Source organism: Poecilia mexicana, unplaced genomic scaffold (assembly GCF_051168715.1).
Source record: "Poecilia mexicana isolate PSO_F unplaced genomic scaffold, ASM5116871v1 scaffold_19, whole genome shotgun sequence".
In the NCBI taxonomy this organism is placed as follows: Eukaryota; Metazoa; Chordata; class Actinopteri; order Cyprinodontiformes; family Poeciliidae; genus Poecilia; species Poecilia mexicana.
This window is the reverse complement of record NW_028263388.1, coordinates 10,007,572-10,020,288: the sequence shown is the minus strand read 5'-3', so window position 1 is coordinate 10,020,288 and position 12,717 is coordinate 10,007,572. Positions and strand designations below refer to the sequence as shown.

Below are 12,717 nucleotides of genomic sequence, written 5' to 3'. Positions count from 1 at the left end.
AATCTCAGAATTTTGAGATTCATGGCCCTGTTCCTCTTCCATATGAACCTACAGCTGGAGACTGTGAAACAAACAAAAATATAAAATAAAGAAATCCAACACCTGTCCCACGCTGTGTGCAGGGGGATTTACCTGGCTGCTGTTTTCTACCACAAGGACAGCTTACTAGTGACTGCAGAGGAGCAGATTCCCATCGTAGAAGTGGATGATTCCTACAGCAGCTCGCTCATGCAGGACTTCCTCTGGTTCACCAAGGTACGGCCAAGCGGCTGCATCACACCATCCCTCTGAGATGACTCGCTCCACATCCGTAAACGCTCAAACTGCATCCTAAATGATTCCAGATTAAGAAATACTACCTCAAACTAATAAATACACGTTTGTTTGGTGTTTTTTACTTTATGCAGACTGGTGAAGGGGAGACACAGGATTTGATTTACAAGGGGTTAAGATGTATTAGAGGGTATTTTAGTAAATCTTGAACACATTTTAATATTTTCCTCCTTGTTTGCTAGCACACACTGTACTTATTATGGCTGCAACTAACTTAATTTTAGTAATGTATTTCTCCATCGATAAAAAGATATTTTTTTAAATTTGCCACTTTCTGAAGATCTTTCTTTTAGCCACCTTTGTATGCAATATTACAAATACAGTAAAAGATGCAAATAAACAAATAACTAAGTTTCTTTTATATATATATATATATATATATATATATATATATATATATATATATATTCTGCAGTTTTGGCTTAATCACTGCTCTGAATATGATCATTTTTTTCAGCAAATTGTCTTGTTTTGAGGCTTTTTTTTTCTTTTATAAATCATTTAATCAACTCATAGAGCTAATATTTTATTCACAGTGAGGTTATTGCATCAATTCCCACTTCTATATTCATTAAAATCAACCTTTCAAAACAAACGCAGTGCTTCTGCTTATTGTTCACCCCTCTTCTATCTAATTCATTCATCTTTCAGCAGAGACTTTCTAAAATCTTACTTATTCCTTCGGGTTTTCTTAATTCTCTGATGTCATCTCGCAAATCCGGACAAAATGTCAAAGTTTTAGGCTCGACAAATGTCACCGCTAGGTTCCAGGAAATTGTGCTTTAGTCTTTTCAGAGATATGCTGAGCAATTTAAACCACAGAGCAACTGCAGCTGTAATGCTTGTGTTGAGTGGAAAGAAAGCAACATTTACAGCTTTACAGCTCCGAGTCTGACATGGAAAATTACCACTTTCCCCCCCGAAGCCCGCAGAGCACCACAGAGCCCCGAGTCTGAATGAACACCGGCCGTCTGGGCTTTAAAGCTTTGACAGCAACAAGAAAAATAAAGGGAAACGAAGGAGTGTCTGAAGTACTCACATGGCAATTTGGATAAAGGTTTCTGAGAACATCTTTAATCTAAATAACTGTTTTTATTCCATCTGACTGTCAGAGCTGGAAACGACATTTCTTGGAAGGCAGAGAAAAGTATTGTTTGAAGGAAGTCCATGAAAAGAGCAAGCTGCAGACATGGTAAAAACAATGGCCACCTGCCCCCGTGACTACAAATAGGATGAAGAGCAACAACTCTAAAGAAATGTCTTCCTAGGCTAAAAATAATAATAATAATAATAAACTTTATACAGAAATGCTCATCATGAAAAGAGTCCATACTTCTCGCTGAAGCTTAACATCTAAATGCTGATGCTGGAATAACTTGGTGGTTTTCAGTCTGACTCCATCAGTCTTTCAAATTCAAAAATTCTTTATTCATCCCAAAGGGAAATCAAGACATGCTGTATATTTTCTATGACAGTTACATGAAGACTATGGTCAGTGTTGTCCATCGTTTTTTTTTTTACTTAAAGCCGGAGATGCTCCATGCAGGGCCAAAACACGCACAACTCCAAATTGTCCATATAAGATGCAGGAAGTTTTCGTCTTCAGGCTCGGCTTAAAGAACATGCGTATTTATAGGTCAGCAAAACAACAAAAAAAAAACCTTTTCCAAATAGATTTTGGATTTTATATGCATGATGCCGTCTTTCTGCACTCACTGAGAGACGGATGTGGAAACATCGGAATGTTTCCACAGACCGTGAGGAAACATCCCAATGCAGATGCGAACAATGGCAGGAAAACAGGAAAACATTTGGACTCTAGTGTATGTTGGCATGCAGAGGAGTTCATGATCCCCTAAGTCACAGTCGGTATGAGATGTTTAACTGATACACTGTGCAGGATGGTGAACTTCGCACGGTTTTGACAGTTCCCACTTGGAAAGGCAGCAATAGTTGCTTCTCTAAGACCACAGCTGATGTCGTTCCTGTTTGGCATTGTGTTACCAGACACTTAACACTAAAAACCTGCCAAGTATTTTTGGTCTAGTTTCTAGTGCAAATATCTTTAGTACATTTTAAATTACACAAAACTACCCTGCAAGTAACTTTTCAGCATGATGTCGGATCTTGTTTTAAGTCAATAATCCCTTAATATTGATGAAAAGTAAGATTTTTTTCATTTATAACAAGACATTTTTCCATTCTTGTATGTGAAATAATCCGCCAGTAGAGCTGGTAATTTCTTTTTACGCAATATTAAGCAATTATTAACTTAAAATAAACTCCTTTGTCCTGCTGAAAAGCTACTTGTAAGTTAGTTTTGTCTTATTTCAAGTGGACTAAGGTGTTTACACCGAAACTACTTGGTAAGATTATATGTTTTTGCAACTCCTGCCTTTACAGAGTGTCCCAGCTAATGGTCATTTCCTCCTAAATTAGCAGTCCCACAGCACAATGACTTGCTCCTGTGTTTGCCCTGCAGCTGTCCTGCATGTGGGAGGATGTCCGATGGCTGAGACAGAGCATGTCTGTCTCCATGTCTTCTTCGTCCACCCTGCAGGCCCGCCATAAGATGCTCACTGCTGCCGCCCAGCTGCAGGTGAGGACATTTAAACCCAGAACCAGCAGGATTAAAAAAAATAAAAACAGCTGCAGCTCTGGTTTAATCTGCTTTATTCGTATGGACAGAACCTTCTTGGAACCCACAACCTGGGCCGGGTCCACTACGAGCCCATCAAGGATCGCCACGGCAACGTGCTGCTCGTGACCATCCGCGACACCGAGAGCCAGCACTCGCTGTTCAGCGGGAGGTGGATGCAGGTGACCAAACTGCAGAGCCAGAGGAAGTCTCTGTCCACGCCGGAGGAGCCGTACGCGCTGGACATCCTCATCATCACCATGCAGGTGAGGAAGAACGCAGCAAAAACACAACATCTCACCAAGTGTTTTGTTTTGTTTGTTTTTTGGGTTGTGGTTTTTTTTGTCTAGATCCTAGTGCAGATAGAAATTAGACAACGCTAATATAAAAGTTACTTTTCAGCAAGATATAGGAGCCTGTTTTAAGTCAATAATTCCTTAATATTGCTTTAAAAAGAGCTAGGTCATCCAGCCATATGAGTTTGGAAACATTTTTGTGCTCTTACCATGGTTGGGACAGGTGTAACGAGAGACGAGATGAAACGAGACATGAAACAGCTAGTTATTTTTTTAATCTTTTGAACAGGAACGAATGTAAATAAAACAATTTTTAGTTACTTTACAGGGGTAAGAGGGACAGTATTATGCATTTTATATGCAATAGTGCCATTTTATATCACAATCAAGTAACTATGTTACCTTGAGTTATAAAAATATGCCTTAAAAGAAAGTTGACGTAATTTAGCAAATTGAAACTGGGCCTCTGTCTCATAAAAAATTCCTGCTCTTCAGAAAGTCATCACAACAGCTCTCCTCTATTAACCCTTTTACAACATTTTCACCAGCATTGCACAGAGAATGCTGTGCAATGCACAGCATTCTCTGTGCAATGCACAGCATTCTGATGTGCTCAGAAGAGCACATCTTCTGAGCTCATGTAATGAGCTCAGAAGATGTGCAGTTCCATCAGGTGTTTGCTGATTGTTGCTGGCTAGTCTGAAGGAGCTTAGCGGGGCAGTGGCTGCGGAGGGGTGCTCCGTGAGGCACTTGGTCCCCCACAAGCATTTTGCACAGCTGAATGGTTGCCACTGGAGATAAAAGGGATAATCAAACACCCAAGAAAGAATTAAAACAACACTACAAATATGTTTTTGATGAGGGAATAACATCACAATGTGATGCAAAGCTCAAAAAAGTCAATTTTACACGATACTGCCCCTTTAAGAGATTTTCCAGAGAGTTAACGATGGAAAAGAAGATACGAGGTGAATCAATGTGTGTGTGCTTGGAGGATTAGTTTCCTTATCATAGCCAGGGTTTCAAAACTCTCCAGTCCATCTGTCTTTGGTGGTTAAAGATTTTTTATTTTTATTTTTTTTCTTTTGCTTCCTCCTGACCCTGCAGGACATCCTGGCGTACCAGCGGCGCAGCACCCACCGCCTCGCCCCTGGCCTCTACCTGGGCTACCTGAAGCTCAGCAGCTCCGTGGACCAGATCAAAGTGCTGGTGTCCCAGCGGGCCCCCAACATGCTGTGCCACACCCGGATCCGGGACAACGCCAACGTGTCCAGGTTCCCTCTCTCTCTCACACAGACAATAAAACTCACCATTTGTGGGGGGGTTTTTTGGGATGCTGACATTTTGTTTAAGACCGTAAGTCATTTTTTGACTCTGCAACCAGAGGAGGCAAAAAGACTGAACTGCATTTCCCACAATGCACCTGCAGGTAATAAAAGTAAGGTAACCATCTCCTGTGCGCTCCTTCAGGGAGGAGTGGGACTGGATCCAAACGCTGGCAGCCGTGGGGGAAAAACGACGCAGCGAGGAGGACGAGGAGGAGGCGGAGCCTCAGCCAGAAAGCCACGCCCCTCTGCTGTACTACGAGCTGCAGACGGCCATCAAGTCGCTGCTGAAGCACATCAATGTCCCTCTGCACCAGGTATGCTCACCTGCACAGACTCAGATTGTTTTACACAGCAGCAGCGCCCCCTAGGTGTGACACCTGTGCATTCCATCTGGAAAGGTTGAACACTCTAAGACAGGCAGGAGAGGAGCGGGCAAAAAAAATTAAAAATTATTCAAATGGATTAATTGTTTATTGTAATTAACAAAGTTACCAGTCAAAGTCAAAACTTAAAGAGGAATGCACAAAAAATGAACAGAGGAGGGAAAAAAAAAAAAAAAATAAATCTATATAATAAAACAGAAAAATATAAAAGTAATTAATTAACTATTAACAACAGACATCACCATGAATGTATGGATGTTCTTTCATGGTTCCCATCATGTTCCCGTATGTTCCCACACACACACAGGCCCGCCACTTCCGTCTCTACAGTCAGGAGGTGGTGGAGATCGGCCACGGCGTCTCCTTCCTGCTGCTGCTGCCCCCTGCTGATGATGTCTGCTCCGCCCCCGGCCAGTCCAACCCCTACGCCCCTCTGTCAGGGTTCCTGCACCTCCCGCTGCAGATGTTTGAGCTTGGTAACTACGCACACTGTTTCCCTCTCTGCAGCACGCAGAGCCCGACGTCTCACACACACACACACACACACACACACACACACACACACACTTCATGGACGTGAAGCAGATGTCGCTCTAAAATCTCTTCTGATTTTTTTCTGAATCATTTTTACTTGTACACTCTTCTTGTCAAACAAGAGATCCTTTGAACATCTTCGCTTCAGAGGGACTGTCCCAACATCTCTGGAACGATTTGCACCGTATGTCAGGATGTTGGGATAATAAATCAGATGATGTAGTAGAGGCTTTAAACCTTTATGGCATTAAATAAAAAAAAAGTCAAAGCTAACTGAAAAATAAGTCGTATTTCATTAAAACCAAAAGTTAGAGGCTGAATCTGCATCTGTGTGTGCGTGTGTGCTGCTCTGCATGTAGAGAGAGAGCATATTGTGCAGTGTGTGTGGGTGTTATTACCACGTTCGTGCGTGTGTGTGTTGAGGGGGTCAGCAGAGAGGCCGTCCTGCTGGAGCCTGCAGGCTGATTTAGTGCGTCTGCTGCTACAAACACAGCTTGGTCTGTCCTCGACCCGTGGAGCGGCTCCAGCGCCGCCGAAAACCACGTCGTCCACGAAGGACGGAGCCGTCTGCAGGACGAGCTCCGGCCGCCGCTCACTGTATCTGTTACTGATCGGTTTAATCATGGCGATCAGCTCCGACTGCATGCCGCTCAAGAGAATAATGATGGCAATAAGGTGGTTGGTCATTTATTTAATCCTAGAAACAGTTAAAGATATATATTTTTTTTCGTTTATTTTGCTGGGTGTATTGTTTGTTTTTAGGGAACAATGGCATTCCAAAAAGGCACTTGAGCATTTGAGTTTACGCTCAAGGGCTGCGGGACATGCAGTGACCAGGAACCTTCATCAAAAAGAGATTATATGGAGCTGTGGTAGTGCCAAAAAAATATCCAAATGAATTTATATTCCATCCTCATTCTCTCTGAAACTACAACAGCTGCTGTGATGCCTAAACTTTTTCTGCATTTTTTTAAAAATGAAAAGCGTTTTATTTTTAGTCCAATCCAGACTAAAAACTCTTGTTTCCCATCTCAGTTCACTTCTGCACCTACAAAGAAAAGTTCATCGGTCTCTACTGCCGCCTGTCCTCCGTTCTGGACCTGGACGCCCTGATTACCCAGCAAGCACTGCGGGAGGCCATCACGGATGGCGAGTTGACGAGTGCCAGATCCCGACATCAGCTCATCCTGGACTACATCCAGGTGAGAAAACCAACCACCTCCTTTCCGACGGCTAACACGTTTTTTTTTGTTTTTTTTTCTAAGCTTTTCAGGAAGCAACTCTCTGAGGTGAACATCTGTAGAGACAACAGGACGCATAAATAAACTTTTGTTTGTTTTTTGTTCCCATCAAAAACATCTCTGAAATGTCAAAAGTGTTTCTGCCGTAAAAATCTCATCCGATAAATGGCGAGTATTTTTCTCCTCATTTGAAGATTCTTACCGAGGAGCTGCCCGCCACTAATGGAGGCCGACCACAAAACCTCAGCAGTGCTCTCCAAACACAGAGCGAGTGACACCATCTGTCTGCTTTCTGTAAGGCGCGGAAAAAATGGACTCTGACCACAGAGAAGTTGGGATAAATAACGCGAATCGCAGCGCAGGGGGGGAGCCGCTCTGTACCGTCAGAGTTCAGATCTAACGAATCGAACTGAAAAACTGTTTGGATGTTTCAGACAAGAGAGGAAAAAAAATGCGTTAGCTCACAAGGTTTTTGTTTTATCCTGCCATAATGAAGTCAATTATTTAGGTGTCAGATTTCTTCTTAAAAAAATATATAACTGATCACCTTCAGGACAGCAAACAAAAAGCAGCAAAGCTTCAGATATACAAGAGGAAGCAACAAAAATCATCTGGAGTGACTCTGCAGGATGATTTATATCAAAAAGACAAAATAATTATATATACCGCTCTTTTCATCAGAATTAAACTTTAGCTCTCCAACCATAATGAACCAATAGAACCCTGTGTTCAAATCAGCCAAAGCTGGTTGGTTTGTGATGCCACAGAGATTTCCACGTCTCTCTGGCAACAGAGAATCATCATAAAGGAAGAGATGAAGTAACTGATTAAATGATGAGAGGCCGATGTGAACAGGAGTACTGCTGAAAAGCATCGCTGTATATATATATATATATATATATATATATATATATATATATATATATATATATATATATATATATATATATATATATATATATATATATAAGACCCAGACAAGTTTCAAATATTAAATTACAAGTTAAGATTTTAAAAAAATCTCACTATTCTAACTAGTTTTAAAATTGGGTTTCTGTGGAGTATTTATTAGCGGTCTGTATCTTACCTGTAGAAGATCAAAGTTGTTTTTATTTGTTTGTTTGTTTTATTAGAGTTTGTAGAAAGAAGAAAATACAATCTAATTCTGGAAAAATGCGACAGACCCAACTTATAAACACCAAGATATTTTATACAGTCGAAACACATCTTTCACAAGATCATTGTTTAGTTGCCGTGTAACTCGCCTCACCTCCGATGAGGTTGCTGGTGATATGAATCCTCCTAATTATCTTTTTCTTTTATCTTTTTCTGCCACACACACAAAAACAAAAAAAACATTCGGCCAGCTTGGGGCTCCACAGCACAACTCAGTAATTAAGCAGCTCGCTGAGAGTACAGCTTCATTCAGCTTCAATTCTGATCCTGTGAAATATTCTGAAAACTTTTTGACTCAAATCACCTTGAATAAACATCAAACAAAAAATATTTTTTTGCCAACTATCTCCCAGTGTATCTCCCGCTTCTATGGGATTCTCTTTTCCAGGATTAAATATTTTTCACAAAGTGACCACTTAAAAGCTAAAGTTTTTATGCCCGTCTCTGTATTCCTGTTTGGTGAAGAGTGATGCTGCGGGCCCACCGTCCTTATGCTGAAAAGGATGAAATTTCCATAGGAATTACCCTCTCCTTTGAGCACGAGTCTTGTGTTACTCTGCGACTTCTTCTTTCTTGAATTAAAGCAATTCCTTAATCCTAAATTTCTACATTAATGTGTAAAGTTGAACTCCTCAGACGGAGACAGATACCGAGGAGTCTGCGAGAGCTGCTGAAGCTGCAGAGCGACAATTGAAACCTCAGCAGATCTGCGGTTTAAATCACAAAGCTGCTGTCAGTTTAATCTGCTGCAGATGGAAACTTAAAGACTTCCATGGCTCCGTTTTCTTCCCAAGCTGCAAAAGAAAACTTTTTTTTATCTGTGTGGTGGAATCTCCAGGAAATCTCTTGTTTGTTGTCATCCCACTGCAGCCTGTCTGCGTTTTAGCAGAACAGAGAGCCAAGAAGATCAAATGGTGCTGGCGCTGGAGCTCCAGCGCTGAGAGGTCCAATATCTGACGGACAGATGCAGATCCATCTCAAACCGAAACCAGAAATAACACAATACATAAAGAAAGAAGCAGAAATGATCAAAAAGACAGAATCAATGTGATCGATTATGTAAAAATAGTTATTAATGTGAAATGGCGACAAAAATAAATTATTTTAAAGCAAAACCAACTTAGAAAAAGGTTACAAAAATATTTTTGAACCATTTTTTTTAAAATAACACATAAAAACCAAGAAAAAAAGCTTTTACAAGAGTTTTAAAAAAAAGTATGAAAAGACACTACATACTAAACAATCCATCCAGCATCTGAACTTTAAATCAGTAGCTTTTCCACAACCACAGTGTCTCGGTTGGATTCTCCAAATTTCCTACTGAGGCTAACCAAAACAGCGTGATGAGACTGTGAGGGAGAGTCGGAGAATAATTGTAGATTTTTAATGTGACACAACAAATTATCTGATCCACATGGAGGAGTTGTGTGTTATCCTTAAACATCCAGCCTCTTCTACAAAGGAGCTTCTTCGTGTGTTTTTTTGTCTTGTGACTCCTAGTCTGTTTTACTTCTTTCCCATCACTCTGTTTTGGGACCATAGTGATAAGAAAATCAAACCTAGAACATCGGTATAAGTACCTAGAAAGTTGTCGTGGACAGAACCTAGTCCAACTGTTTGCAAATATCCTTAATCTCGAGACAGTGTTTGATACATAGTAGTAAAAATATCATTTTGAGTAATAATTTCGTGATTAATCATCACAAACCTGTCTTGGGATCTCAGTTCTTCTGGCAGTACGGAACAATTTAGACTCAGACACTCAAAAAGTCTTTTTCAGGTTTTTCTGTCAAAGGAGATGGAGACACAAAGCAAAAAAGACTTTCTAAAAATAATGTAGTCTAAGCAAGGGCTTTTTTTTTAACCCAGATACAAGAAACCTGGAATTGACTTCTCAAATCTCCAAGGACCTCACCTTTTTCAGTGGATGAGGTCAAACAATGTTCAGCAAGTTACTCCAGTGTGTTCAACCCAGCACATCTTGCTGATGCCAACACAATCTGTCCCCACGCAAGCCAAGGTTCAATTTTTATCGAAAAATGGGGCCACAACAGAGTTCACTCGGCATTCAGAGGCAGAAACCCAGGGACGGTCGTCAATGTTCATTAACCATCTTAGCGTGGAATTTACTTTTTTTTCACAAGATTCTGACATTACACACATCAACGGTACAGGTGAAGGAAAAAGGTCTAGGTGCTTTCTAAATCCAGTTTGGACTCACAGTTGCTCCTCTCTCAAGTTTTGGAGTCTGCTCGCTTTTTGTGCTTAAAGAGTGATCCTCCAGGTTAACTTAGTCTGGTCACTTTCTATGCAGACCGTGATCACTCACTTGGATAGGTTTGGTCAGTGAGAGCTTTTTAGATAAATCAATGCTTGTAATTAAGACAGCTGATGCATTTCCTTTGTTCCTGACAGAGAAGTGTCAGAAGGGTTCATTGCCCCACTGGTACTACGAATGCACAACACCAACTGTCAAGCATAGCGATAAAGGGATCGCGATTGGAGGACGTTTTCCAGTCAGAATACTTGTGCACCTTTGCTTCTATTGAGCTTACTATGAATTCTTCTTTATACAAATAATTCCAAAGTCACAGTCAATCTCTGGATAGTTTGGCGTGTGCTATGTTAAGACTAGGATGTTCCCCAGTGTCCTATTTGCTTGTCCTTTCGTCTCTGCAGCAGCTGGATGAGATGCGACGCGACCTCCGCTGGATAACGGACGCCCTCCAGTACGCGCGCTACAAGCAACCCCGTGGCGGTGTCCTCATCACCTGTCTGGTGGACGCCAGTGCTTCAGAGAGTGATTCTGGACAGCAGAAGACTGACTCCACCTCCTCCACAATGGACTACATGCCTACACCCTCCCCGTCGCCAGAGCTCCGGCAGAGGAAGGCCATCAGTGGTGCGTATGAAGATTTTCCTCTTAAAAGCGGACTCAAAGCACCTTCAGAGATTTTTACCCTGAACGTCTCTCTGACAGACTCTCTGCTCGGCTCAGATGAGGATGGCTCCTCTGAGGTGTTCCTGCCCACCGACAGCGACTATGACTCCAGTGACGCCCTGAGCCCCCGCGAACTAGATCTGCTCTACTCCCCAGCTTCAGATCTGTCCCAGCAGGTCATGCACTCGCTAGGTGGAAGCGCCCCCGACGTCCTGCAGATCCACGAACTCAGGTAACGTTAAACACTTCGGAAATTCAGACACTAAAATCCTCTCCTCCAGTTTTGGACTACAATACCGCCTCAAAAGAAGAAACCAAACATACCGGCTTTTCTACTGGCTTTACTTCTCTCAGAAAAGGGGAATTTAGTAGTTTGATTCCATCCATCCATTTTCTTCTGCTTACCCGGGGTCCGGTCACAGAAGTAGCAGGCTAAGCCTAGTGGCCCGGACTTATCTCACCTTTAATCTGATTTCTCTCTTTCTCAGGTACAGTATTTGCGCACCGACAGACTTCCCTGTCTCCACTCCCAGGAAGGATCCTCTCCTACCTACCTCCACTTCTCCATCTGCAGATCTCTCCCTCCCCACCTCTCCTAACCCGCCATCTCGCTGCAGAACCCTGCCTACATCTCCCTCCCTTCCCTTGTCCCCCATGTTCTACAAAGATCTCCCCAAGTCGTTCCCCCTGTCCCCGGCTCTGTCCGACACCACCAAGACTTTTGAGGGCCTCTCACTTACTAAGGAGGGCCCAGCCCCTCTGAGGGGTCTTGCCAATCCACCGGCCAAACGCAAACTGCTCTCAAGGAGCCACCGGGGGCAGTATTTCAGCGGACCCCAACGCTGGCTCCGGGGCCATAGTGGGGAGAGTCTCACTGGGTCTTTATCGGAGGGCGTTTACACCAGGCAACTGGACGCCGACCTAACTCCACTGGGGGACCCACCCTCACCGCAGGGCCACACCTACGTAAGCCACGCCTCCTGCGTCCTGGAGAATCGTAAAGCCCGGCACCGGGAACAGCGGCCCCACGTTCGCAGGATCTTTGTGGAGCCCTGCAAGGATGCATCGCCGAGTCGGGAGGAGGAGGAGACTGTAACGGCCGCGGGAGTGTCAGTGGTTGTAGCACAGGCAGAGTCTGGAGAGGAGGGGGAGGAGCCGGAGGGAGCCACTGCCCAGGAAGTAGACTCAGACGACCAGACAAATGCGCAGGTCTCAGAGATTCTCAGCAGCACACTGTAGAGGTGAAGCGCGTTGTTGGACAACGGACGTTACATGGACATTAAACCCACTGCAAACGACTGAGTCGTCTGTGTTTTTACCTCATGACACCAGCAGTCCTTGCATCCAGCAAGGACTCGCATCCTCTCCTTCAGCAACACGTCACAGCTGAAAGCTGCGATAAAACCTTCATCCAGTTTATGGCTTATTGTATTAAATCTAAAGGTCAGAGCCTCACTGTATTCACTCCCCATCAAAATCAGCTCAGATTGGATCATTAAACCCCTCCTCACAGGCCTTTGTGCAAAGAAATCCAGTGATTAGAGGCACATTCAGCGACATGTAAGCAAGGTCAGCATGTAGAGCTGCAGTTCACAAATTATGGGCTCTGCAACAACTGAAATTGTGAGATTACAGAGAGCCCTAAGACGTGGGATGGAGGATTTTCCACATCTTGACATCAAAGTTTGTGCTCTAACAGAAATCAATGACCAACAATGATCCATCGGTGCTAATTCTGAGTGAATCCGAATAATTTGAACAGTTTCAGACTATAAAGTAAAACTGAGTCTGTGGATAGCCTGTTTGTTTGCAGGTTTTAGATCAATTTATCCTTCCATAAATCCTTT

At 42.9% G+C, this 12,717-nt stretch overlaps 1 protein-coding gene across 4 annotated transcripts in view; it reads left to right on the top strand.

Annotated features, from left to right (window-relative positions):
- ankfn1a (ankyrin repeat and fibronectin type III domain containing 1a) overlaps positions 1–12,347 on the top strand; it is a 96,090-nt gene extending 83,743 nt beyond the window's left edge. For 2 of the 4 annotated variants that reach the window (XM_088001101.1, XM_014998604.2), the window contains exons 16-25: positions 123–255; positions 2,816–2,932; positions 3,022–3,237; positions 4,375–4,541; positions 4,738–4,909; positions 5,286–5,454; positions 6,548–6,714; positions 10,609–10,831; positions 10,910–11,102; positions 11,359–12,347. In XM_088001101.1, the coding sequence (XP_087857227.1) occupies positions 123–255; positions 2,816–2,932; positions 3,022–3,237; positions 4,375–4,541; positions 4,738–4,909; positions 5,286–5,454; positions 6,548–6,714; positions 10,609–10,831; positions 10,910–11,102; positions 11,359–12,109 (2,308 nt within the window). In that variant the 3' untranslated portion in view covers positions 12,110–12,347. The remainder of the gene's footprint in view (positions 1–122; positions 256–2,815; positions 2,933–3,021; positions 3,238–4,374; positions 4,542–4,737; positions 4,910–5,285; positions 5,455–6,547; positions 6,715–10,608; positions 10,832–10,909; positions 11,103–11,358) is intronic. The other 2 variants (XM_014998605.2, XM_014998606.2) reach the window with 2 other exon arrangements.
- The last annotated feature ends 370 nt before the right edge of the window (positions 12,348–12,717 follow it).